Source organism: Pogoniulus pusillus, chromosome 10 (genome assembly GCF_015220805.1).
Source record: "Pogoniulus pusillus isolate bPogPus1 chromosome 10, bPogPus1.pri, whole genome shotgun sequence".
Classification (NCBI taxonomy): Eukaryota; Metazoa; Chordata; class Aves; order Piciformes; family Lybiidae; genus Pogoniulus; species Pogoniulus pusillus.
Window position 1 is genome coordinate 14,977,192 of NC_087273.1, and position 23,686 is coordinate 15,000,877.

General features: G+C 44.0%; 1 protein-coding gene across 2 annotated transcripts in view; it reads left to right on the forward strand.

Moving 5' to 3' along the window:
* The window catches only part of JADE1 (jade family PHD finger 1), a 74,732-nt gene that overhangs the window by 21,078 nt on the left and 29,968 nt on the right, over nt 1-23,686 (forward strand). Inside the window, exons 1-2 of one of the 2 annotated variants that reach the window (XM_064149985.1) lie at nt 12,108-12,130; nt 21,741-21,818. In XM_064149985.1, the coding sequence (XP_064006055.1) occupies nt 21,767-21,818 (52 nt within the window). In that variant the 5' untranslated portion in view covers nt 12,108-12,130; nt 21,741-21,766. Of the gene's footprint in view, nt 1-12,107; nt 12,131-21,740; nt 21,819-23,686 lie in introns of those variants that run through there. The other variant, XM_064149984.1, reaches the window with a different exon arrangement.

Sequence of the window (23,686 nt, forward strand, 5' to 3'; positions counted from 1 at the left end):
GCATGTTTGTGAAGTTCTCTTGGAGTCATCAGTGCAATAGGAGTCTCTCTTGCCTGCTGTGGGTGAGTTCACAGCTTTCATCCTTTTATGGTCCTCTTTGCACTAAAATGAAAAAATTAAATTAGGAGGACTTGTCTGAATGAAAAAGAAGCAAACTGCTGGTGACATAGCTTTTGGTTGCCCTGGGAGTACTTGCTGCATCCTTCAGTTTAATTTGCTTAATATATGTAATTAATTAAGCAACTACAAAGTGACAGAAATGTATTTGTGGAGCCAGTATCTGTACATTAAGCAATTTTATACTGCAGTATGTTAGCCTTTCTCTGTGGGACTGATGATCTCTAATGCCTCAGCAGTCATTTGTGAAGCCTATCATGTTTGCCTACTTAAAGGAAGTAACTGCATTTTACTGTAAAAATCTTAGAATGATTTTAGTGTACTACCTGTATTTTGCTGTGAATTTCTGATTGTGAACAAGAACCAAATGTTTAGCTGAATCCTGCTGCACAGGACTTTGGGTTACGTGTAGATACTGTCAAGCTGTAGGGAGTGATTGTGAAGCCAGGGAGCTGAAGCATCAGCAGGTGATTCAGTGGCACAAGGCATTCTGCAGCCTGACAATTCCTTAAGTGTGATTCACTTTATGGAAGTCAAGGGATTAAGATGTCCTCTTCAGAATGTGACTTACAAATATTTTAGATGTGCAGGCTTCTGTGTAATGTCATTGGGACACATAATGCTACTTGTGAGCAGCAGTGACTTCATGGTTAAAATAAGTGTCTCAATGAAGGTGACAAGATCTTCTGAAGAATCATAGAATCAACCAGGTTGGAAGAGACCTCCAAGATCATCCAGTCCAACCTAGCACCCAGCCCTAGCCAGTCAACTAGACCATGGCACTAAGTGCCTCAGCCAGGCTTTTCTTGAACACCTCCAGGGATGGCAACTCCACCACCTCCCCGGGCAGCCCATTCCAATGCCAATCACTCTCTCTGGCAAGAACTTCCTCCTAACATCCAGCCTATACTTCCCCCAGCACAACTTGAGACTGTGTCCCCTTGTTCTGTTGCTGGTCACCTGGGAGAAGAGACCAACCCCCACCCAGCTACAACCTCCCTTCAGATAGTTGTAGACAGCAATGAGGTCACCCCTGAGCCTCCTCTCCTCCAGGCTAAACACCCCCAGCTCCCTCAGCCTCTCCTCATAGGGTTTGTGTTCCAGGCTCCTCACCAGCTTTGTCACCCTTCTCTGGATGTGCTCCAGTATCTCAACATCTCTCTTGAATTGAGGGGCCCAGAACTGGACACAGGACTCAAGCTGTGGCCTGACCAGTGCTGAGTACAGGGGCAGAATAACCTCCCTTGTCTTACTGGCCACACTGTTCCTGATCCAGGCCAGGATGCCATCGGCTCTCTTGGCCACCTGGGCACACTGCTGGAGTGAAGATCATTTAAAATGCTTGGGCTGAATAGATAGAACTTGTCTAGAGACATGTTCAAGTGTGTGTGCGTGCTGAGTCCACAGTGTGTGCAGTTTGGGTAGCTGCATAGGCAGCTACTGAGTCTGCATGCACAAATGTTAAATTTTTGTGTTATGAAAACCTTTAGAACAAAATTTGGGGACCCAAGTGAAAGACTTCTCAAAAATAGGCTCAAGACCAAGCCTTTCTCCTCTCCTTTACAGCATTCTTGCTGTTTTTCTTCCCTTAGACTCTTTAAAGGAAGCTGATAATTTATCTGAAGTCTAGGCACATGGTTATTGGTGTCATCTGTACCCAAGAGATAAGTGACGTAACCCTAGTGCAAAGCGAAAACCAGCACATTGCAACTCCACTTGTTCCTTACAAAAGCTGGTGGGGTTTTTTTCTGGTGGTTGTCTGTTTTCTGAAGGAAATTCATGAGGCTTGTTGTGGTCAAGCAGAGTAACATACTTAGGAACTTAATGTCTTAGAAAAGATATTATTTATTTTTGCAAGCTGTGGCCTGCATAGGCAGGAGATCTTCCTGTCTGTAGAACAAAATGATCTCTCAATGGGGAAGTGTAAGCTGAACACACTGGTATCATTAACACGGGTTAAAAACACAAAAAAGTTCAGGTATTTCAGTTGGGGTAGCTTATCTAGGAAAGTCTTATGCAAGTCCCAGACCTAATATATTCATGTTGTTTTTAAAAACGAGTTAAGCACTAAAAGTGTTTTCCTGCAGTTTTAAAAAAGCAGTTTGGTCAGAACGAAATCACAGTCCCCACAAAGATAAGAGAGAGAATAATTTAGCCCCCGACTTGGGCTGCGATGTGACTTCTCCATCCCTTTTATTGAAGCTGGGCCATTGTGAAACAGAATTCGTATGAGTCATGAAGCAGATGAGAACAAGCAGGCCTTTTGGCTCTGCAGCACAGTGTTGTGAAATTCAGCTTGGAGAAAGTGGAAGCATCTAACCAATAGGTAGCCCTAGACCATCTCATCTGGCTTCACAGGGCTGAGACTGAAGCCGTGACCTCGTTATGCAAACTGAAGCCGTTCACATCATGCCAAAAAACAAATAGCTGTGGATCTTCAAGGAATGTTGCAATCATGCAAGGAGGTACTATGTATGTTTAGATTATTCCAGAGCCAAGCAAATGAGCAAGAAATTGCTGAGCTACATTTTCAGCTTTGGGCATCAAAGTTCTTTGAATCCAGTCTCAGTAACCTCGCAGAGTTTTTGCTTTTCTTATGCTTAATGCTCTCAAACATGGCCTACACTTTCAGAGGGTGAAATGTGTCTATTTTTGTGCTAGGGTTGGTGTAGCAAACACTTTGCTAAGTATGACTTCATTTGGTTGCATATGCTGGAAATTACATGCAGCTTCTAAACCTATCAACTAATTCCCCGTTTGATGATCAGGTTGAGATGTGATCTTCAATCAGAGTAAAATGCATTGTGTTTGATATTCCAGTTTATTAACTAATATCTCATGGTTTGAATGGCAATGACTGCATAGAATTCTCTGTAATTATAAAATGTAGCCTTGAGAAAACCCTAGCTCCACAGAATTCAGTAGCATCAAGAGTCACTCCCAGTGAAAAGAGAACTTCAGTTCCTGATTGGGGTTTCAGTGGTTGCTCACAAACTGTAGGTACATGGAACTTTAAAAGGCAGACAAGTTTTGTTGTCTCCTTCCCATAGCTGAGCTTGGAGATCTCCTGACTTAAACGTACTTCTAAGACAAAGCCTGTGTGTACATGGAAAAGGAATTTGTGTGTGTGTTGTAGCTTGGGCTTTTGGATTGATGGTTTTTTAATGGAACAAATGCAGAATTCTGGGGATTGGTGTATCTTTGGCAATGTTAGAAGGATTTAGAACGCTTAACCAGCTGATGCTAATCATGTTCTGAAGAGTAACCAGCTTACTTGCTTAATAGGACTTCCTTGCTGGGGACAGTATGTGATATGTATGCATTCTCAGTACTTTGTTCATGTGAAACAACAGGGTTTATGGAAGCAGTGATCTTGGTCTCTCATTATGCTGCCTGAGGTTTGGGACCTTTTGCTGTCACTCATTTTCTTCACTGAAATCAAACTCATGCAGACAACCTAACTAGGATGGCTGAGGCACGTGTCAGGCACTACTGAGTGCACAATGCTTGCAACGTTTTATTAAGGAAGCCATGGAAGATGCTTAATTTCCTTCCAAAGGGGGTGAAGGGGTACCCCAAAGAACCCACAGGAGCAGCTCTTTGAAAAGCATGAAATAAACACATAGAGGTAGAGCCAAGTTACTGCTTTAGGCTCCAGCACCAGCATGTTGGGAGATGACAAGTCCCTTTGCTCCCTCTTGTGCATTGGTCCAGCCTGTCAGTCAATATATGCTTTGTTACAGGTGTAATTGATCTGAAGCACTACACCAGAGAGCCAGCACATACTCTGGCATGGGACTGTCTGCTACAGGGCTGGAGCTCTTTCCTTCTCTGAACTTTTTTACTCTGTGTGTGCTGTGGCTGAAGACTCTTCCTGGCTCCCTTAAGTAGTTGGGCCCTCTTCCAGAAGAGATCTGAGACACTGTGGGCTCACCTTTAGCTTTGGCTGAGGGCAGATAGGCTGCTATGGTAGGCAGAATACTTGAGAAGCCAAGTAGGCTGGGACTGTGGTTTTGGCAGTTACATAAGGATATGCGTGCTCACTGCAGGATGTACTCATTCCTCTCGGAGAGATACCACATTACAGACAGTTGGCACATTTAGTTTTCCCCAGCACTCACACTTCCATGCAAAGAAAGTAACCTGCCTGGGATTGTCAACGAAACATAAAAACACAATAGTTTAAAAGCACGTCCTGCATAAAAGAGTTTCTTTTCTGGCTTGTGCAATCTGAGGAGCAAACACAGATGTTTACTCTGTGCCAAAATCTGCCCACATAAGCAGATCAAACCTTATTCTCTTCCTTTCTTTCCTCCTTTTTTTTTTTTTAAATGTTGTTCTGGAAGGTCAGAGACTATTTTGTTTGCTGCAGGATGGTTTTGGTTTTTTTCTGCTTAGTGAAGCAAAGTTCACAGGAGCCAGAGTAATGATTTAATTTCAAAGATTTTTCTCATTCTTTACTGTGTGCTGAGTTAAATAGTGGCAGTCTCTGCTTTGAGCAGTGGCAAAGAAGCTTTGACTTCAAATCAGCAATAAACTCCTTTGTCCATTAAAAACAACAACAAAAAACAACACTAAAATACCTTTCAGAATTACAGTTATAAATGGTACAAAATGTTTGCATCCTGGATGTTTGCGTTGTGTGCGCTGAAAATCTGCTGGGCAGCTGTTTGAGGTTCTGCCTCTGAGCACCTTCATGGGCAAAGACTCTACTACCTCCTCTGACCTTCATTGCTCTCCTGCAGTCCCAAGCAGGAATTTGGGGTTGGACACATCCATCGTGCACACGCAGCATTAAGGATAGTCGACCTTTTGTGTAGTGTATGTTTCAAACAGCACTGAAGGATTACACTATTGTAATATGTCAGGGCTGAATCATGAGACAGAGTATTTTTGCTTTGCCAGGGACAGTTTTTGTTTGTGTCTCGTTACCATTATGCCTCTGTGTCTTTTCTTTTGCAAAACAGATAATAATAATTCCCTACCTATTAAGGGTTCTGCAGCTTTTCTCATGTTCCCAACTGTTTACTTGGGTGTATATTTCTAGTAAGCTATTAGCAAAGGGAAAGTGTAACAGTGTGGACTGTGGTGTTCTAGGTACACAGCAGTGCCAGCCAGATACAGAAGCAGTCAGCTCAAGCCACTGGCTGTCCTGTTTACCCCAAACTTCTCTTGCTTTCTGGGGGATGAGAGATGGAGGGAGGGATGTTAATGGGCTCAGCTTCCCCTATGGTGTAAATTGAGTTTGGTGCTGGATATTCACGGCCTCTTTGGTAGTGTTGAACATCTCAGTATATATAATAGTGACACGAAAGAACAAGAGGCAACTTTTATTGCATTTATGATGACTAAAATTTTATCAGCTGGTTTTGGTGCTAACTTATGCAGTAAAACTTGTAGAAAACCTCAGCAACCAGTATTGCTACCTGAAAAGACATTTTGCTTTCTCAGTCATGTTTTCCAGTGTACTAGAGAGTGAACAGCTCGATTTCTAAAACATAACTGTCAAAGTAAAAAGGCTGAACACCAGCTACCTGTTTGACTACTGCTTGTTTAGAAGTGGTGCCTTCTTTACACCCCTGTTGCCTTATGTTGGTGTGCTATTACGCAAAATCCACTAATATTTGAAGTAGGTTTAGGACAACTGCATCTGAAATCAGTGGACCTCTAACTATTTAGGTAGATAATTTGCCCTTTGTCAAAATTATGATTGACAAATACCCTAAGGGGGATTCTAAGTGATAAACTGAGGAGAGGGACCTATCCATACTGAAGACAGAATATCTCCTCTGCATTGTAACTTGGGTCTAATTGCCCAAAATCTGTTCTCTGCCATGGAGGGTGTATGATCTCCTGGGCCTTGTGGCAGACCTCAGTTTCATGGTCTGGAAACAGCCCTAAATTCAATGAACTGTAAGTCATTATGTTTGGAAGAGGCTGTCCCAGGAGAACAGAAGCAGCTCTGGGGCAATTCCATAAAATACCCAGTGGAACCTGTAAGGGCCACATGGGAATTTACTTGCAAGGTTTCTGCTCTTCAACGTTTCTGCTCTTTCCAGAAATGTGACCACAAGCTGCTCAGAGCAATTTCAACAGCTGATTTTTTTTCCAGTTTAATCTTTTTTTTCTGACTCCAAAGGATCCAGAGTTGAAGTTGCCTTTTTTTTTTTTTTTAAGTAATTTTGGCACTAGGTTGTTACTGCAAAAAGAAATTGATTTTTTGGTTGTGCTTTCCCAATAAACTAGTAGCACTATTCCACTTTTAGCAACCAGTTATCAGGATGCACTCTGCAATCAAAAAATCTGTAATCAGATTCTTCTGAACTCTGCTACAAGTCTTGTCACAGCACCTTTCTTTCACTACATGATTTCTGCCTGCACAAACACAATTTAATGTTGAAGTTCATTTAGATTAGCCAGTGTAATGCTGCTTGATGAGCTGCCAGATAGGCACGTGTAAATACTTCAACTGAAATTTGATCTGTGGCTGCTAAACTTTCACTTGCCTGAGGTTTTCACAACCCATTCTTCCTGTACTTAGGGCATTACCTTCCTGTTAATTACTTCCTCATCATGTACAGAATTTGCTGTTTACCTTAAAGGTGATGCATCAGCTTCCTCCCGCTTAACTTGCAGACCTGCAAGCTAACTGCCTGCTTCTGGTTGTTCCCTTGAGGTTCTTGTTCAGCTGGTTTCCTGTCAGCTTCTGCATTTCAATTACAGTAATTGGGAAAGGCCTGATTTTTAGTAGCTGTTGGTTTAGATTTTGGGATTTAATCCATTCTACCTGTTAGGTATACCTGTTCCCACTCTGCTTTCAGAGGAATATACCGTGTCAGCAGTTGCATATCCTTGCAATGATTGCATTTGACTTTTTTTAAAGACACTGGTGAGCAAAATGTCACAGAGGTATACTTTGTACTGTGCTGTGTGCTATAGACCAGGCCAAAGGGGAGGATATAGTTTAATGATTAGAAACCTTGGACTCAGAGGCATGACTTTAGGTTTCTATTCTTGGTTTTAATGCTGACTTAACATGTGACTTGAGCAGTGATTTAACCTTTGTATGCCCCTGCCTACCCACACACAAAATGAATATTATAATCTGTACTACTCAAGGTTTGTCATGAAGAAAGTCTTCTCATTAGTCTCTCTGTTGTGAGCACCCTGCTTGACAGTGTGTTTAATGTAAAGTTCAGTTCTAAAGAGTCATCTTTCCCACTCTCCATCCTCATCCCCTAATGGCACGGCTTCTACTTACTGAGGTAATGGCTCATACACCCAGTTAGTGACCTCCCATAACAACTATATTTGAATAAAACAGAGGAATTATAAATCAGAAGAATGAGGCTTGTGAGCAGAGGAGAAAGCACAGCTTTGGAGTATGGCCTGTGAATCTGCAAATTACTCCCACAGGCAATCCTGGTAGCTGTAAACCTCCACTTCAGAGTAAAAGGAAATACACACTATGTGAACTTAGTCTTTTTGACTTCCCTAATCCAGACACACAACTCAGTGCTTGTAGATAAGAAGGATGACAAAAACAGAACACAGATTAATTCTTGTGTGTGTTTTAATGTGGTGGTCAGGTGGCATGTTGCCATAAGATATGTATTTGGACTAAAGAAAGATGTGACCACTGAGTTCTTCCATGGTCCATACATAAGCTGTGTGAAGAAGTTTTATTTCTGCAAGAGTTAGGAATGTTGTAAATGGTATGCATTTACAGATGTGGGAAGAGGGGATGTTTAAACTAGATGTTAGAAAAGGGTTCTTTCCAGTGAGGGTGGTGCGACTGGAACAGGTTGCCCAGGGAGGTTGTGTATGCTCTCTCCCTGGAGGTGTTCAAGACCAGGTTGGATGAGGCCTTGAGTGATCTGTTCTAGAGGAAGGTGTCCCTGCCTATGGTGGGGGTTTGGAACTGGATGATCTTTGAGGTCACTTCCAACCTAAACCATTTTGTGATTCTATATGCCAGTCAAAAATCTTTTTTCCCCCTTTGCTCATATGAGTAGATCAACTAGAGACAGAATCGACATCAACAGGACTTGGAGCTGTGTGTCTGTTGTATCTCTCTGCAATACATCTACAGCTCACACAAGACATGAAAGCTCCCTGGAAGTTCTTATTCATGGTGACTAAGCATGAGATAAAGTCTTGACAGTGCTGGTTTGAAAACATACTGTGTTCACCCTCAGGTTTCTAATCTTCAAAATAAAGAAGGAAAAAATGGAAGCAGAAGTTCTTAAAAACTTGAGCCAGAAGAGCAGAACAATTTTGAGTTTTAGGTGATACTTAGGCTAGGTTTAAAAGTGGGGAGAAACTCAACTGCATCAGCTCCACCTTCATGTACAGAGGCTGCAAGGATTAGTGGAAAAGATTTCAAATCTGAAAGGAATATTATCAAGCAAAAAAAAACCAAAACCAAACAAACAAAACCCAAACCAAGAGAAAAATGAATAGAAATACTTTATCAGACATTGCTGCAGCAACAGATCTCCATGAAAGGCTGGAAAGAAAGTGCTGAAAAGCCACATAATCTTTCCTTGGCTTAAATAAATTTTGTGTGACTATATCTGATGAAACAACTCAGAGAAAGGACCAGAAGTTCTGTGTGTTAGTACAAAGCCTAACTCCAAGCCTATTTGCTGAGTGCTCCTGGAATGAGTGCTAATACGGACCTAAAGATAACTGAGGCATGGACTGTAATGACATTGTTTATGATAACAAAATGCCTGCTTTGCTGAGAGGATAAATATCTATTGGAAACAAAGGCCAATATCCTGGCCCCACTGATGTCCATAGCAAAACTTCTACCTTCAGCAGAATTTTAGCCATCATACTGAAATTCAGCCACTGGAGATATTAGAAGGCTCCTGTAAGGTTGTCTCTCACTGGTTTTGTTCCGAATCTTTAAGGTCAAACTGTGGTCAGATGTTTAATGCAGAATTAAGATTTCTCTCTGCCCCATGTGTCTGGCTTTTACTGTTCTTCTCTGTTTGATCACAGGCAGCCTGCCCATTCTGGCAGGTTGAGCCAGACTGGGAGATTGAGGAGGCACTGCTGTTGGTATTCTTGGGCAGGAGTTGTAATGGTGCCTTTAGCTGCTGAAGCTGATTCTGCAGTAAGGAAGTCATCACTTTATTTAGAGCACATGTAGATCCCTTTTGTAGCATCGTTTTGAATTAACGATGCCAGTGGCTTTATCTCGGTGTATTCTATTATGTTCTTTCCTGTTTGACCATTGCTATATTCTTATACAATTTCATACCTGCAGTGTTGAAGTAGTGCAGGATGTTCCTTTTCTTTGCATTTTCCAATGATTTCCAAAATTATTCCTCTAGCTACTGACCCTTCAGTTTTTCACTGTTTCCTTTTAAACGTATGAGTACATTATTCCAGAGCAGTCTAGATACACTGCACACAGAGACAAAAGAGCATCTTTGTTCCAGTTGCATTACCTTTCTTCTGAAGACTGGGCCAGCTGCCTTTACAGTGCAGAGGGCTCACTTTTGGGTTTCCTACAGTAATTTAGATAGTATTTTTAGTGACTACTTTCTAAAATACAACCCACCATTCTGCAAGCATTCCTGTTCCATTCCTACACGTATGGCCTTGCATGACTCCCAAGAGAAATGTTTCCTAAAACACAAGATGTAACTTAAACTTGGCTGTATATGCAAAGGGAAGCTAATTACAGAAAAACAAAAATATTGCCTCAAATCCAAGGCATTTAAAAGAGGAAAGCTTTTATCATTTCTCCTCGGAAATTACAGCAAATTGATATTTAAGGTTTTCTCAGACGCTAGTTCTGAACCTTCTTGGAAAGAATTCATTTAAGTGAGACAAGCAGGATTTCCACTGGTTCTTTGGCCTTTGATGATGGGCAATACTTAAAAAGAACAATAAAATCGTTCATCCAGTAGAGGTGCAACCTGTGAAATATGCCAAATAACAACAGTTTTGATAATCTTGATCACTTTTTATGGACTTACAAGAAGTACTCTGAGAACTCCCACAGCGTCTGCATAACCACCATGTGAAGAACCTCGACCTAACTTATACCATGGCAGAGCAGTGGGTGAGTGCTGTTTAGATATTACAGTGATGTCTCCAGTCTCTGACTCCTCTGGCAGTACAGCAAACTAGTGCTTGGGGTTCTTGAAGGCTCAGGGATAAGATGGTGGGTTTATGAATGCAGTTCTGGCAATAAATGGACTATTTATTAGATGATGTGATCTGGTGTATCACACAGGTGATCACACGTGCCTGGTGGCCGTACTGTGAACAGTAGAAAGCAGAGGCCCTGATCCTACAAATATGAATGCCATCGCTGGAGCTACTTCTAAGTAGACTGTGACATGTGCAAAGCTGCTCAATCAGGTGTCCCTGCAGATTTGGATGCCAAGGTAAGTGCAGGAGAACGTAGAGAATGTGTGTTAGTTTCATGGAGATGAAAACAAGGAGAATCAAAGTCTGAGTGAGGCTGACAATGCTTCAGGCTATTCTAAGAATAAAACCACGACTGTCTTATTTTCACAGTGAAAAAATATCTTCGGGGGAGGTAGGGGGAAAAGATATTTTTGTAGTGAAGTACGACTCTTTAGGATGTGCAGCAATGTAACTACTGTTTCATTATCAGGTAGGTAGGTAGGTGGGTGAGATGGCAGGATAAATGACTTGGTTTGCACGGATGAGTAACAGCCCAATTCCTCAGTTGAACCAAGGTGTGATTCTTTGGCAGACTAATATTGCTGTGGAGGCTGCATTAATTTGTATTTGCATACTATGGGGATTACTTTCCACAGATCTCCTTAATTCTATGACTGAGATTATGTTGGATCTCCTCTGTGGTGTTTATTACCTCGTACTGCATTTGCTCAGGAATTCTGCTGAAAAGGGGGAGTTCTCCTTCACTTAGGGAGCACAGGTGCATGGTGTGAGGTAAAGCATTTTATGTGGAAAAGAAAGAAATCTGCATTCAAACACACTTTTTTTTTGATAATGGGAAGTTTAGTATGTAATTTGGTGCCAATTTACGGTAATTTCGCTTCCTGCTAGAAAGACGTGAACTGAATCGCAGTATGTGTTAGCTCTTTCTGGTCTTTGAGAGTCTCAAAGTTGGGGAGCTGGAGGGATAACGCTGGGGGCAGAGAATAGGGAGCCTGCAGTTTTATTCTTGCCCTGGCAATTATGCTCTATGTATGTGGCCACCGCATTTAACTCTTACGTGCCTCAGTTTCTCTGCCTGAAAAAAAAAAGTGAAGGATGGGAGCCTGTGCAGCGTCATGATTGCTGGTTGTGAAATCGGCTTACATTTTTTGGAGAGGAGTTAATCGTTGCAGGGTAACGCCAGCAGTGCCCCGGGCGGGATCTGAGAGAGACACGGCTCGTTTCTCAGCTGCCGACCTTACCGCCTAGCCTCATTTTTTTGAGCCCGTTTGAACGCAAGCAAGGCGGCGGCAGAAGCCGGGCGGCCGCGCACGCCCCGGGCTCTGGCCAGGTCAGCGCAGCGGAGAGCGGAGAGCTCTCACCGAAGCCGCCCGCCGCCGAGGAAGCGGGAGACAGGGCGACCCCACGTAGCTCGGCAGGCGGGAGCCCCCCGCACTGCTCCGGCCAGGCCCGCCAAGAGTTAACGGCGGCTCCCCCGAGCCCGCAGCCGCCTCCCCAGCCCCAGCGCTGCCTTATCGTTATTATTATTATTCCCCCCCCCTCCTTCCCTCGCCTGCCAGTTTTGGCAGGGGATTAAAGCAGCTCCCCCCTGTGGCAGCAGTGACCCAGAAACGAGTTTGATTCACGGAGTCCTTCCTCCATAACAAGTACAAACGTCAGTCAGAGGGAGTCTCTGTGTGTGTGAGTGTGTGAGGCGCAGGGAGCCGCTCTCCGCGTCCGCTCCCCGGCGCCGCGCCGAACTCATGAGGCGGCCCCGAGCCCTCCGCGCAGGGGGAGCCCGGCCGCGCCGCCCGCCCTCGCCGCCGCCGCCTCGCCGCCGCCCCGCCGCCGCCGCCAGCAGGTAACCGTGCCCGCCGCCGCAGCGCCAGCCGGGGGAGCCGCCAGCACAGCCATATTTGATGGTTTTTTTTGTCGCTCCGGAGGCGGCGAGAGAGCAGTTTCGTGCCGAAGGTCGCTGCCTAGTGGAAATAAGATAGTACGTCATTAACATGGCGCCAAGAGCCGTGCGGCTCGGTACCGGGCGAGGGGAGGCGGCCGAGTTGCGGCTCCCGCTATCCCACAAGCAACTTGTGTCGGGCTAGGGCGGGCGGGAGGGCTGGGGCGGTGGGAGGAGGGAGGGGAGTGCGTGCCGCTGTTCCGCAGCAGCGGGCCGGTGCGGTGGCGGCGGTTTTTTGTGTTCCGCTGCGGGCTGCTGGCGCGGCAAGTGGGGAAGCGCGCAGCTCTCAAGGTGCTGCGGCCAAGTGGGGCTGCCGGCGTGCCGCGCTGCGACGGCGGGGGGTGGGGGGGGCTCGAGGGCATCACCGGGCATCCCCTGCCGCGGAAAGTAGGAAGCGTTGAAGCAACTTGGTAGACAGATGGCAATGGCAGAGCGCAGGTCCTGCTCAGATAGTGATGTGTAGGAAGGGGGCGGGGGGAGCCATGGCCAGTGTCTGTCACCGTGTCACCCACATGCCCACGAGACCCATCGCCTCTCTCCGAGGACGGGGAGCGTCTGCAGGGGGGCGGAGGTGTTTGTGTGCAGAAGCAGCTTTGCAGTTACACTAATTTCCCCCCTGCCCCCCAGTCGCATTTGACTTTCGCTTGCAGGGAAAGAAAATGCTTGGAAAGCATAAAACCTGCTCATCGGTGAAATTAAGCAGAAGTTGCCTTTCGGAGCGGGAGAGCCGTAACCGGTTAGTGGTGCCCTCAAGGGGCGCAGGAGATTGTGCTCCGGGACACTGAGCAAGCAGGCTGGCTGGGTGCTTGCTGGCTGGGTGCTTGGGGTTCCCCTCCCCGGGGTGAGGCGCGCGGTGCCTGCTGCTGGAGAGCAACTTGCAGGAGCCCTCTCGTGCACGTGCGCGGGGAGCCGCGCGCAGCGGCCCGGGCCCGCCTGGGAAGGGGCAGCGGCCAGCAGGTGCACGGCCGCCCCGCAGCGCCCTACCCCAGCTCCGGGCCGGGGAGTAGGTGTGAGAGCGGGGAAGGGACGCCGTGCAAACTTAGGTGGGGTGGGGGCGTGCGGGGATCCCCTTCCCGCGTCTCGGTGCTCGGTGGGTGCATTGAGGCAAAGCGTCGTTCTGCTGGTCTCCTGGGGCGGCTGTGGCGCGCCGGAGTTTGTTGACGAGGGAACGGAACGTCACCGGCTGTGTCGAAACGCGAACGTAACGTTAACGGCACAACAGGCGCGGGAGAGCGGCGAACGCCTCAAGTTGCCTGGGCGCCGATCAGGGTAGCTCCGCGATTTCGTTCTTCCTTCGAGGCCTGGCAAAGCAGGTTGGGTTTGGGCTGCGGTGTGCCAGATACCCGCGTTATTTCTGTGTAGCGGTCCGTCCTCGTTCGCCCGCAGGAGGCAAGTGCAGCTCCAGCGATTATTCCACTTGCTGAAATTAGACAAAGCCGCCCTGATGCTGCTTCTGCCTCCCTGCCCGTTCCCGGGCTTGGGTAGTCGCCGGCTCGGAAGATAGTTATTTAAAATAAGCTTTTCCCTTCTACTGGTGCCCGCCAGGTCATTAAAGATGAACGTGGGGTACTCATTATTTTGGGGAGGGTGGAGGCAACGGGTGCTTGTTTGTTTGCACCGCCTGCTGGTTGGTTTCCTGTGACAAGAGGTGATACACAGTTTTCCAGAACTGTCTGGGAGTGGGAGGAGAGACAGACACAGAAAAACGAGTTCAAGTCTTCGCCGTGCCACTACTGCGGCTGAATCCGCCAAATCGGCGTCCCGTCCCTTTCACCCTCCGCCTCCATCGTAGCGTGGAGGTGGGGGTTGGGAGGGAAGGTGCTTTGGCCGTTTTCGGCAGTGACAGGGCTTTGGGGGAGAGGCGGCGGAGCCCGGGGCACCAAGTTTGATTTGCAGCCGGGGCCGAGCGGATTGGTGCGGCCGGCGGCGGGGAGGAGCGGGAGAGGGAGCCGGGGGGAGGGAGGGGGAAGCGGGGAGCCGGGCCGTTTCAAATGGAAACCGGCAGCTGTGCCCCTGCCCCGGGAGGTACCACCCCCGCGGGAGCCGTGTGACCGCGCGGCTTCAGTCCTGTCTTCCCGCCGGGCACGCCGCGGCGGCTCCGCAGTTCTGTGCGCGGGCACTAACGGCCGGTGGGGGCTCGAGGCTGTACGCCAGTGAGCGAAGCCGCCGCCCGGGCGGGCCGGGAGCTGAGGCGGGATCGCTGCGGGACAAGGAGGTAGAGGCGCCGAGCGTGGGCCTGAAGTGGCGCTAGGGCGTTCACCCTCCAAGCCCCCGCTCCTGCCTTCCGGAAGAGTGGCCCTGCGGTGGCAGCCTTTGGACCCCCCGTTAGGAAACGTCGAGGCATCGCTGCCTTGTGGGGTGATTCGAAGTCACTGGCCGGGCAGTGTGTGTGCCGCTGACAAACTTTTCCCTTGGTCTCGTTCATGTCCTTCAGTCGAGAGCTTTATTCTGATAAAGTTCATTAGATGCACCCATAAGTGAAGATCTTGACACCTGTCAGCCGTGTATGACATGCAAATGACTAGTGACATTTTAATGTTGAAACAAGAAGATGCTCTTAAGCTACACCCATTTTTTTCTCTCTATCAAAAGATTTATCTGTAATTTGAATAATTTCCTTTTTAAACAGGCACTGTCTTTTAAGAAATGCTGCCCACACTTGCAAACCTAAAACCTTCATAAAAGTTATGCCAAAATATGCTTGTTATGATTCTATTTCTAGAGGTTTCTCACACTCAGTGGGATATTGTACAGCCCTTGTTGTTTCCATGTTTTAGTGGCAGGATTTTCCCTCTGGCATCAGATACCACTCACTCTCTGCTTTTGAGCTGTGTTTAATACACATGTTTAAAATAAAATAATCATAATAAACTCCCCTTTCCCCTCACAGCTGCATATTTCCCTTCCAGCTTCTCTGGTTTCATTCCCAGTTCACAGAATATAGTTTAAAAAAAAAACCAAAAACCTTTCGTCTTTCCTCAAATGTTTTCTCCATGTGGTAGTACTGCTCCTGTTTTCAGCTGGAGCTGACCAAGCTGGCAGCTTTTTCTAGATGGAAGAAATTAGTTGCAATGGATGCAGGGTGGATTGAATTAATTCATGGAGCCCAGTTTGTCATTGCTCAGGATTTGGGGCAGTCAATTTCACCAGCATAGTTAGGGAATAATTTGTTGCCCCTGCCTAGATGGTAACTTTATGAGCTGACTTGCACAGGTGCATAAATGAGCATGTGGATTGCTGAGAAGTGTTGGGCTGATATGTCCAAATTGCCCTTCTGGCATTCTTGTGACGTTTTGAGTAGGTGTGCAGAAGTCAGTAAAACTATTACTTGTGGAGAGCATTCCTGGCCTTAGCACACACTTTTTTGTTTTATGAGACTTAGAGATTTCCTCCAAATTTAAGATCTCTGGCTGTGCTATGTAATACTGTGGTGTTTCATTTAAGAACTGTTCTTGTACCTTCAGAATTGCAAAATGTCATTACCAAAGGTATCAGTGGTGACAAAGGGCAATTTGAAAGTTCTAGATGGATTTTAATTCTATACCTTCCTATTCTGTTGTAGTTTCATTTTTTTGGAAGGAAACAAGTTTTTTCCCTTGCTATGTCAAATGCTATGGCTGGTAAAGACTAGGGGTGATGTCACAAACCAGCTGTTTCAAGAGTCCAGCCACACAAGCCAAATGTCTTCATCTACTATCCATTGAGTTAGGACACTGATTTGTACTATCAGTGTTTTTGAGGGATTTCTTGCGTCCTAGAGATAATTAGGTCTTGGTTTCATTGTAGTTAACAGGTTGCTTTCTAGAAAACCCAGTGTTTCAGTTTGTCTTCAGGGTGTACATCTGTCATAATTCTGCTTTCTTCCCATTCTGTCTCTGCAGCTGTTCAGTGCATTTTGTTACAGTGACACCCATTAATGCAGTTGCAGTTAATTGTCAGAGTTTGAATTATAGACTCTTTTTACCCAGAGGTTTATTCCACCCTTAAAAATACTTAAGCAAGAATTGTGCTGTGTAAAACCTTTGAACTGAGGATGTAGATTTTTTTCATGTATTTTTTTTTTTTTAATCCAGTAGCATTTAGCTATTTGCATAACAAAGACTGACACACTTTGGTACTACTTTGATCGTCTCTCTGCTCAGGGTCAAACTGAGTGAAAAAGTATACATGGTTTTTAACTGCTCAGTAGTAGAAGTTGTTCTGTGGTGTGTTAGACGTGTGTGTGTGCACACTGCCGTGCTGGTTTTATGGAGTTGTATCTGGATTTCTTCTCTATTAAAGCTAGGGAAAAGGATTTGGATGTGTTCACAGTTATCCTGTGCAACTCCTGGAACTTCAGTGTGAGGGGGGGTGGGAATTAAAAGGAACGATGCTGAGACTGCTGTCCAGTGAGGTGTTTGGGTTTTTTGTTGGTTCTTTTACATCAGTCTCTATCACAGCTAAGACCAGAGGAGCATGGCAGTGCATACTGATTTAAAAAAAAAAAAGTGAATTTACTGTACTGTGTCATGTTGCTGATTCTGGCCCATCACACTGCATCTGCCAGCAAATACTGAGAAGTAGGCACAAATGTCTGTATTCCTGACTAGTTATTTGTGTAGAGTTAGATGTTTGTTGTTTGCTTCCATAACACTAAGTAAATACAAATGTTACTTTGTGGGGGACATTGATCATACTGGGTTATCATCTAGCCATTGTGTTTGCATGGTGTTGTGCAAGTACTTTGAAGAAGGCTTAGTGCTCTTCTCAGAATGCAGTAGCCAGAATAAATGTTTTGGGCGTTTCAGTCTCACTTCAGAAAGCCATCTGAGCAGCTGTATCATTAAGTCCAGAGTTACATCTGTACGTTTGAAGTTTGTACATAATCAATGAGTAAAAATCCAGAGCTCAGCTTTCAGGGCTAGTGTGATGCAAATGACTGGAAAAGCCACTGGTGATGTGTTTGCAGTGCCTACAACCTCTGCAGCAATGCATGTTGCCAGCAGTGCCCTGTTATGGCTCGCTGATCTGCAGGTGCTTGGCAGCTAAAAAGCCATGGCCTCTACCACATCTATGCCATTTGTTGTCATGGTGTGATTGCACAAACTACACTTAAATGCCTTGTCCACCTTTGGAAATAGGGTAACTTTACCAGGTTGTCGTGGATGGTTCTGTCAAGCAGTGTCTGGTTGAAGGCTGGCATTTGCACTCCAATAAAGTGGTAGAAAGTCCCCATGAGAAATAACTGTCAGCATGCTGTGTGTTGATCTGTCTGTTTTTTTGAGGAATGGTTTTAACCTGAAAAACTATCATCTTTCAAGGAAATGAAACTGAAACAGCATACAAATGTTGCCAGGTTACTCAGAATTTACATGTGTCACTTAAAACTGGCAGTATTTGACTTGGTAATGGAGCAGCCGTTGCTGTATTAGGGATGCCGGGCTCTGCTGTAGCTCTTCAAGTGCCAGGCTTACTCTGCAGGTGAACAGTGTAAGGGCAGATGCCTTTTTGGGAACTGGTGTAAGGGTTTGGAAAAAACAGCTGTGGAAATGTTTGCCATAGGAGATAGTGGGTTCAAGGACACTGCTTGGCTGGCTTTGTCCTTGCTTCAGAGAGCATTAATTTTGCTGGGAAGTTGTTCTGTGACAAGTGTGTGTGCAGTGGATTTTTGTGGCAACTTGTGGACTAAACAGTGATTGTGGTTGTGTGCACTTTTTGGGAGTTAAGCTCCGTAACCCTGGTGGTCTCCTCCTGTCTGGCAACAGGCTGAGTGCATAGTTCCTTCTTGCTTGGTATGATCCTTAAAGCTTGCCTGAAATGCTTCATCTTGTTTCTGCTTACATGCCAGTTCTCATTGCCTGCTCGCATAGTGACCATAGCCAATGAGTACCATTAAATTAGCTGTGGCACAGTCAGTTTGAACCTGCCTTCTGACCCTTGGAACTGATGAATGTGCTTCAGTTCCAGCTTATGTTATAATGAGATCAGTGTTGGATTAGATGTGTTCTGTATGCACCTGAGTTTATTATGTGTATGTCAAAATCAATCAAACGGAAAATGCCAACACTTCCATAACTGTGAAGAGTGAGAATTTAGAAGAAATGTGGCTGACACTCAAATCTCAGATTAGAAAAGGGACTGAGATAAGTAATTTTACTTCAAAGTGTGACAGTTTTCCCATTCTGCCTTTTTCAATATAACAATGCCTCTGTTTTTTTTCAGCTACAATGTCCCATGAAGAGCAAGATGGCATAGTTTGGGTTTCTTTTATTTTTTTTCCCTTTGAAGATTTTTTTAAAAGAGTGTTACTTGAATTCACAGTGTTCTCTAAACATGCTGGGAAATGTGAATGTCTGTGGTTGAAGAGTAAGAGCTGTGCCCCACCATCACTACCCATAATCTGTGTTTATTTTTAATGCAGTTCTTGCGTGTCTTTGAGGTCACCATCACCTGATAGAAATTGATAGTCTTTGAGGCAGAGACACCGTGATACCCTTAAGAGCAGCAGCATTTCAATCCATGTGCTTGTAATTCTTACTGGCTCTTCCAGTGTTATCTCCAGAACATGTCTTCTGAGCAGTGACTGTGAACATCTGGTGGAAGCAGTTTAAAATGGTTTTACAAGTTGAGTAAAGCTCTGCTTTACTGCTTCTAATGTAAAAAAAATTAGGGGGTTAATCTTGCAAGGTTTGAGAGGAGTCAAATGTTATTTTTCCATCTATGATTTAAGGGTAGGCTGAAAGATAGGAAGATGAGGTTTTTAAGATCTCTAATTGTTAACTTTTTTTCCTCTTCCCTCCACATACAACTATAAAGGAATCTCACAGAAGCTTCATCAAATGAAGTGGATTTTTTTTTTAATGCTACTTTTGAGAACATAGGCTTTTCATTGTGACCAACCCCAGAAAGCTGACTAGAGTGGACAAGGAAATGACCTGCCCTATCTAATACTCTTTACTCCAGGAAAGTGCCTTCTGTTGTGGATTATTTGCTGAAGAACTGTGGAGAGTGCTTGAACTGGGAGGTGTGAATACCACTCTCTCCTTTAAATAGCAGTAACAATAAAGATGTTTAGTTTGATTTTAATGACATATGCTAGGAAGGAACAATTTCCAGGTCTTTCCCTATGCTGTGACTTAGTGGAAAGTATGGCTAGAAGGAGATGAACTCAAAAGACATTTATGCAGAGAAGATATGAATGAGATAAATCAAATTCTCTTGTTCATTGCAGACTCATGAGTGTGTCTCATTGTAGGTACACTATGTTACTTTGCTTTACTGTGCATAGTACTTCTCACGCCATGTGGGAATGAACTCAGAGGGAAGGGTTTTGACCAGGGATATACAAGCTACTTTTCTGAGATTGCATATTTTTTACTTATTTTCTTACATATCTTTTCTTTGTTTATGGGATATATTTCCATTCTCAATGAGGATATTCTTCTTCTTTGCTGTTGTTAGTATTTCTTTCAATTACGATAGGCAAACTACTAGGAAAAGTATCTTACAGAATAGATGTTTATCCCCATGGTATTTGCTATATAGCAGCTGCTTTATTTTTCAGTTCTGTCTTAGCCTGGTTTGGATCTGAATGATGGCTTTCTGTCTTAATAAGTAACCATATTGGAAGTTGGCTCTGGCTCTACTGCATCTGTACCAGGCCTTGATGGTGCAGGCTGGTCTGTGTGTTTGTTCATTGGCAGCGTTTCTATCTGCCATGCACACAAAGTTCTGGTCTGCTCAAAGCAATTCTTCAGGAAAGAATTCGTCCAGTACTGTAAGAGGTTGTCGTTCACGATTCTTCATTCTCTGGCGCCAGACATTATATGCAAACTTCTTGGTGACAGAAAGGTCTGGGTGAAAGTCAAGCATTCAGTTTTTTACCTTTAGCAAGCACAGTTTGCAGCTCAAAACTATTACATATTTCAAAGATAGGCACATAAAATCCCACTCTGGAAAGTTAGTCTGTGGGAGGGAGGCTTCTCCTTGCCTCTGCTTGGGTGAAGAATGTGACAAAGGAGGCAATCCCACAAACTTTGTTCTCCTGTAACTTTATCAACTTTACTTGAAGTGTAAAATAGTCTCAGGTGCAGTTGCTTGCAGTGAGGATTAGAAGAATTCCCTCAAACAAACAAACAAAAAAACCCAAACCCAACAACTTAATACTTTTTACATTAATCATTTTTGGAAGAGAGGATATTTGCGAGCTTGTTTGAAAGTAGTGTCAGCCTTAGGTTATGATTCATGATTCTCCTTATTTTTGGAAGTGTCTTATAAAAGTTGAAAGCATTGCTGATTTTGCTACCGTGAGATGTAGTTCAAGGAGTCAACTGTATACTCAGGGGTCAGTGGAAAGAGTTTTGCCCAAGGGTTTCTAGGAAATCCCAACTCACATGAAAGTGAAGATCTTGGGTTTTCTGCACCTTCCTGGAAGTGAAAAAGTATTCTGGCATCTGATTTCCAAATCTTTGCCCTAGAGGAGTGTGTGAGGGCTTTGCTGCTAGCAGGACTCCCAGACCTTGTTGATCTCAGGATTAATATGTGGTAAGCAGAGACTCGGAGGATGTGATGTGCGTCTAGAGTCCTTGTCAGTTTAACTTACTGCAGATATGCCTTTCTCCACATGTCTTGTCATGTTTCACTGCTCTTCAGCTTACACTTGTTAATAGCTTTTTACATACAAATGCTGACTGTCTGTTTACAGCTTCCTTAATTTTGTGAATTTGGTTTCATTCCACATAGAATATGTGTGAAAACAGCAGCACTGGGAATAGCACTTAAAAAGATAGGAAACATTGTGCCTCTACATCACTGGTTCCTGTACAGTTGAATTCAGTATTGATGGAATGCTGGCAGTTTAGAGGTGTTTCTGGGTAGTCAATTGGTGACCTGATGTCTGGAAAACAGTTCATGATAGGCATGGCACTAGAAATGTGCCTGTGGGAGGAAGGAGCTCTCTTACCTTAGAGAGTGGTGCCTTCCAGGGCAGAGATGATGCATTTTTAGTTTATCTGGGAAGACTTGGCTTGCTACAGCTGATGGTTTGTTTTATTTGTTTGGTTTATTTTTTTAATACATACATTTAAGTGGATTACTTTAATCTTTGATTTTGTAAATCTGGCACTTTGAACAGGAACAAAATGGTTCCAAAAGCATGGTAGCCAAAGTAAATATTTACACAAGCAGTGAAAATGTTATTGTGTTTCAAATCTAGTGTCAAAATGGACAGGGAAAGTTCAGCACATTGACTGCAGATACTTAGTGATTTTAAGACCTCAGCAAAATCTGCTTTTGTTGTGGGGTTAAAGTGTTGGTGGGATTGTCACTGATACTTTCCAGTTCTGTTCACCTGCTTGCCTGATGACTGCTTAATTAAGCATCCTTGAGATATTTGCCGTTCATCTCTCAGATGCTGTTTAAAGTTGTTTATTTTCCTTTGGGTGCTGTAAATCCTCAAATGTCATCGGAAACACAACTTGATGACTGTGTATTAATATTATTATCTTGGGCTAAGTGCTGTCTCGTTGCTTTGTAGGCTGCCTGCTGTTTCCCGTGGAGATCATGAAACGAAGGCGGCTTCCTAGCAGCAGCGAGGATTCTGATGACAATGGCAGTAAGTGCTCCTTTGTTGCAGAGTGCAGTAGGTTATGAGTTTGAAACACATTTTAATGCAGTGGTTTATGTGACAGGCATTTTGCATATTGCTTGGACTGTTGGTAAATTGTGTCTGCTTTGTGGATTCAGTCTTGAACTTGGTTGTTCTGAGCACAGGTGGTTGGTGGAGTCAGGATTCCACCACTGTATTGACTACACAGTGTTAGTTAATAACAACAAGTGGGAAAAGTTGGCTGTCATCTTCAATATTTTTACAAAGAGAGTAATTTATCATTAGGACAGAGTTTGCATAGAGACATCTGCTGACATTGTCCACAGCTTAGCATCTAGTGGAAGCTTGCATTAGGATTTTAAATTGGCTTCAGTGTTCTTCTACTGTCTTATGCAGTGGAAAGGCATATTACTTGAAGCTTAACTAGAAAAGATTGATGGTGCAGGAAAGTTGTTCCTTGCTTGGCCTGAAGATTGTCTTGCCTGAGGAGTAACTTCTGAGAATTTTAATTCAGACAATTAGAAATTTAGATGCAGAGTGTGTTTAATTTTTTTGACTGATGGTAACTAACACTAAGTTCTGTGTTGTGTCTAAATACCTCTTGCATTTGGATTTATGGGGTGATAAACTTTAAGCAGAAAAAAAAATAAGAAGAGGAGGAGAGATAAAGTGGCATTTTGGGATATGTGCCAAGGTATTTTATTTGCCCAAACAGGGAAGTTGGTTGTACTTGACAACAGTGCAGCTTAGACAGTTGTCAGAGAAATTTTTATCCTGATTTTGATTTGATCTGTCTGGATGCACATCTTCAAATCTGAAGCCTTTTGTGAGGCTTCAGCCTGGAATTTAACAGAAAATGATCATAGAGGTTTTCCAGATGCTTTTGAAAGCTGTACTCTGAGAATGCTGCTCTGTGCTTCACTGTGGCCCTGCAGAGGTGACTGCTTTGCCTGCATGCATTTCTTAGGTGGGTCTGTGCTGCGTAAGAGCCTGCTCAGGTATGGTCAAGTCTGCACCTTAAAACAACCTTGGGCAAACTTCCCAAAATGAAAGAGTGGTACAAGGATTAGGGAAGGTGAGAGCTAACAAGATGATTAATAGTTAGTCCACATAAGTATTAAGTGAACTATCTTGATAGAGACATGGGGTTTAGCTTGTTTTTGGAGAACTACCTGCAATTGGGGTTTTTGTAAGAAAAAAAACCCTCATGAACCAGACCTGATTTTTCTTAGTTAGAAGTTTACTTAGGGTTATAAAAACTCAAGTCAGCATATTTCCTCCAAGATGATGTGAATAACCCCAAAACAGAGGTGTATTTTTACTTGTAAAATAGACAAGTAACAGCAAATGTCATGTCTTCAATTAGAATTTTGCTTTGCTCTTTTTTTTGGTTCCCGAGCAGCTTTATATAATAGTGTTTCATTTTGATAATGGTGTTTATTTTCACTTCTCTTGCCTGTTTTATTTTACTCTTTGATCTCTTCATGTGCCTTGTGTTACAGGCATTACCAAATAAAATATAAAGCAGATAATCTTGGAATTGAAGTTCTGAAATAGATACAAGTGGCTGATCTGTTGCTGATTAGAATGCTTGTTTGTAATACCATTTGATATATAACTATCTGGAACAGAGCTGTTGACTTACTGAATTGTATTTTCCAAAAAACCTGTATTTTCATCAGCTCCAGATCTAAGAAAATGAGTTAGGAAAACAAACTCTTGCTTTTTTATCTTCTCTCTATAAAATTTTTAAAGTCTAACTAATATGATTAACTATTTGTTGAATAAATTACATGGCAAAGGGCAGGGAAGTTTCAAAAGTATTTTCAAGTATTTTTTAAAATATAAACCACTTCCCTTTCATAACACTCTTG